The sequence below is a fragment of the Rhincodon typus genome, chromosome 1, assembly GCF_021869965.1.
Source record: "Rhincodon typus isolate 14 chromosome 1, sRhiTyp1.1, whole genome shotgun sequence".
Lineage (NCBI taxonomy): Eukaryota > Metazoa > Chordata > Chondrichthyes > Orectolobiformes > Rhincodontidae > Rhincodon > Rhincodon typus.
The window spans coordinates 150,491,556-150,495,471 of record NC_063332.1 but is presented as its reverse complement, the minus strand read 5'-3'; the positions used below and the strand labels follow the sequence as shown (position 1 = coordinate 150,495,471).

General features: G+C 48.5%; 1 protein-coding gene across 1 annotated transcript in view; it reads right to left on the bottom strand.

Moving 5' to 3' along the window:
- ints10 (integrator complex subunit 10) overlaps positions 1 to 3,468 on the bottom strand; it is a 63,873-nt gene extending 60,405 nt beyond the window's left edge. Inside the window, exon 1 of the mRNA XM_048609914.1 lies at positions 3,267 to 3,468. Within this exon, the coding sequence (XP_048465871.1) occupies positions 3,267 to 3,446 (180 nt within the window). The 5' untranslated portion in view covers positions 3,447 to 3,468. The remainder of the gene's footprint in view (positions 1 to 3,266) is intronic.
- Between the last annotated feature and the right edge of the window lie 448 nt (positions 3,469 to 3,916).

The window sequence follows — 3,916 nt, the reverse complement described above, 5'->3', positions numbered from 1 at the left end:
GTGAAATCCACATTGATACCATTGGGCTGCAGGGTTCCCACGCGGAATATGAGTTGCTGTTCCTGCAAACTTCGGGTGGCATTGTTGTGGCACTGCAGGAGGCCCAAGATGGACATGTCGTCTGAGGAATGGGAGGGGAAGTTGAAATGGTTCGCAACTGGGAGGTGCAGTTGTTTATTGCGAACCGAGCGTAGGTGTTCTGCAAAGCGGTCCCCAAGCCTCCGCTTGGTTTCCCCGATGTAGAGGAGGCCACAACGGGTACAGCGGATGCAGTATACCACATTGGCAGATGTGCGGGTGAACATCTGCTTGATGTGGAAAGTCTTCTTGGGGCCTGGGAGGGGGGTGAGGGAGGAGGTATGGGGTCGAGGGAGGAGGTATGGGGGCAGGTGTAGCACTTCCTGCGGTTGCAGGGAAAAGTGCCGGGTGTGGTGGGGCGGGAGGGGAGGGTGGAGCGGACAAGGGAGTCACGGAGAGAGTGGTCCCTCCGGAAAGCAGATAAGAATGGGGAGGGAAAGATGTCTTTGGTGGTGGGGTCGGATTGCAGATGGCAGAAGTGTCGGAGGATGATGCGTTGGATCCGGAGGTTGGTGGGGTGGTACGTGAGGATGAGGGGGACTCTTTTTTGGTTCTTATTGCGGGGACGGGGTGTGAGGGATGAGTTGCAGGAAATGTGGGAGACACAGTTGAGGGTGTTCTCGACCACTGAGGGGGGGGAAGTTGCGGTCCATGAAAAACGAGGACAACTGAGATGTACGGGAGTGGAATGCCTCATCCTGGGAGCAGATGCAGCGGAGGCGAAGGAATTGGGAATAGGGGATGGCATTTTTGCAGGAAGGTGGGTGGGAGGAGGTGTATTCTAGGTAGCTGTGGGAGTTGGTGGGCTTGAAATGGATATTGGTTTCTCGGTGGTTGCCCGAGATGGAGACAGAGGGGTCCAGGAAGGAGAGGGAGGTATTAGAGATGGTCCAGGTAAACTTAAGGTTGGGGCGGAAGGTGTTGGTGAAGTGGATGAACTGTTCGAGCTCCTCATGGGAGCACGAGGCGGCGCCGATACGGTTATCAATGTAATGGAGGAAGAGGTGGGGTTTAGGGCCAGTGTAGGTACGGAAGAGGGATTGTTCCACATAACCTGCAAAGAGGCAGGCGTAGCTTGGGCCCATGCGGGTACCCATGGCCAACCCCTTTGTCTGTAGGAAGTGGAAGGAATTGAAAGAGAAGTTGTTGAGGGTGAGGACGAGTTCGGCTAAGCGGATGAGGGTGTCAGTGGAGGGGGACTGGTCGGGCCTGCGGGACAGGAAGAAGCGGAGGGCCTTTAGGCCATCAGTATGGGGAATGCAGGTGTATAGGGACTGGACGTCCATGGTAAAGATGAGGTGTTGGGGACCGGGGAATTGGAAGTTCTGGAGGAGGTGGAGGGTGTGGGTGGTGTCACGGACATAGGTAGGGAGTTCCTGGACCAAGGGGGAGAAAATGGAGTCCAGATAGTTGGAGATCAGTTCGGTGGGGCAGGAGCAGGCGGAGACAATGGGTCGACCAGGGCATTCAGGTTTGTGGATTTTGGGAAGGAGATAGAAGCGGGCAGTGTGGGGTTGGGGAACGATGAGGTTGGAGGCTGTGGGTGGGAGGTCACCTGAGGTGATGAGGTTGTGGATGGTTTGGGAGATGATGGTTTGGTGCTCGGGGGTGGGGTCATGATCAAGGGGGCGGTAGGAGGTGGTGTCGGAGAGTTGGCATCTGGCCTCAGCGATGTAGAGGTCAGTGCGCCATACTACAACTGCGCCTCCCTTGTCCGCGGGTTTTATGGTGAGGTTGGGATTGGAGCAGAGGGCTGCACGTTCTGCGGGGGAGAGGTTGGAGTGGCTGAGAGGGGTGGAGAGGTTGAGGCGATTGATGTCTCGATGGCAGTTGGAGATGAAGAGGTCAAGGGAGGGTAGGAGGCCTGCGGTGGTGTCCAGGAGGAGGGAGTGTGTTGGAGGCGGGAGAAGGGGTCAGTAGAGGGAGGGTTAGGTTCACGGTTGAAAAAGTAAGCGTGGAGGCGGAGGCGGCGGAAAAACTGCTCTTTGTCCAAACGCATTTTTTAAAAACTATTGCATTCATTAATCTAAGCACAAAGTCTGTCTTCCACTGCAGCATTTGGTCTTCCATCAAGCTAAATTGTCTTTCGGGTCTTAAAAATGTGACATAGCATTAATCATAGAAAATTATATCAATACAATATTGTTATCTTCTGTATCAAGCCGGCTACAGCCAAACTGAATGTAATCCCAAATTTACTGCCAACTTGTGCCAAATTACAGGACATTTTGCAGTGAAAAGGTATTAAATTCTACATCAAGATGCCCAAACTTTCTTTGTGATTCTCAGATAGTGTATGCAAGGCAGCTGTCTTCCTATTAGCCAAGGATGGATTTCATGTGGATAACAAAGTTTGGGTATTTGGTTATAAATTACTTTGTATAGACATTACTATATTGCACAGTACACAATACTCAGGAGTCATAAGGCTAGATTTTAGTAAATGGAATTTGAAGCAGTAAATCACCTTTAACTTATTTTAAGTTTATAGCAATTGTATACTAACATTGTTTTTAAAAAAACATTTCTTCCTGAACAAGTTACAAGGTAAAGAAACATACTAATCTTTAAATTTTATGATGTAGTGTGTGAAGCTATCAACGATTACATACTCTGATGAGAGATGCCGGTATCAATGTTCAACAAAATACAGAATACAGACCTATCATTTGTTGAACAGTAAATAACTGTTGCACTACTTTTAACTATAAAAAATTGGACAGGCGTTTCTGATCATGTGTACTTTAACAGAACTTTTGCTATACAAAATGCTCAATGCCAAATCTTACCAGAGATAGCCAGTGTAGAATATGTAATATCCATTAATATATTTCAAACAGTTGATCATTGTACTGGAATGTAAAACTTCAAACTGTAGTTCTTTACATGTTAAAATGGGAATAATTAGATGGTCAGTGAAAGGCTGTCAACGTCTGAAGTCACACGACATCAGGTTACTGTCCAACAGGTTTATTTGAAATCAGAAAGCTTGCGATTTCAAATAAACCTGCTGAACTATAACCTGGTGTCGTGTGATTTCAGACGTTGTCCACCCCAGTCCAACACCGACATCTCCACATCACAGTTGATAACGGCTGTGTAGCCATCACCGGTCCAGGACATCTTCCACAATATTCCCATCACACCTTTGCAACCCTATCTCCCCCTTTGCTCCGACTCACACTGACCTGAATCCCGAAATCCGTAGGGTACAAAGTCCTGGCGGTAATGAGCCATGCTTTGGCGGCCCATGGATCCTCCGCCACTAAATCTCGAGCTTTCTTCACCAGAAATTCGCAGTCCACCTGCGCCGCCATGATTCCGCCACCGAGCACTGTCCCAGTGCGCAGACGCACTAAACCTGACATGCGTGCAAGGAGGCTACTGGAACGACGCATACGCTGGTCCCACTCCCGGTAAAGACGGTTGAGAGTGAGCGAGTGAATTGTGAATTGTTTTAAAACCTCTCCGCAGGAGGAGCTTTCATTCACAAAGAGTTCTTTAAAACCTCCAGACGTCCTTAAAACCTTTTACTGCCAGTTAGATTGTTCTCAGGTAGGGAAACACGGGAAGTCCTGCTATTAACACCCATTCTTCATCTACATCACCATATGATATAGAAACAGAATTAGGCCATTCGGTCCGTCGAGTCTGCTCCACCATATATTATGGCTGATACGTTTCTCGACTCCATTGTCCTGTCTTCTACTTATAACCTTTGAACCCTTTACCGATCATGAACTTTGAATCCTTGCTCTTGTATTCTAGCCCTCTCAAAATAAATACTAACATTGCATTTAAAAACCAAAAGAACTGCGGATGCTGTAAATCGGAAACA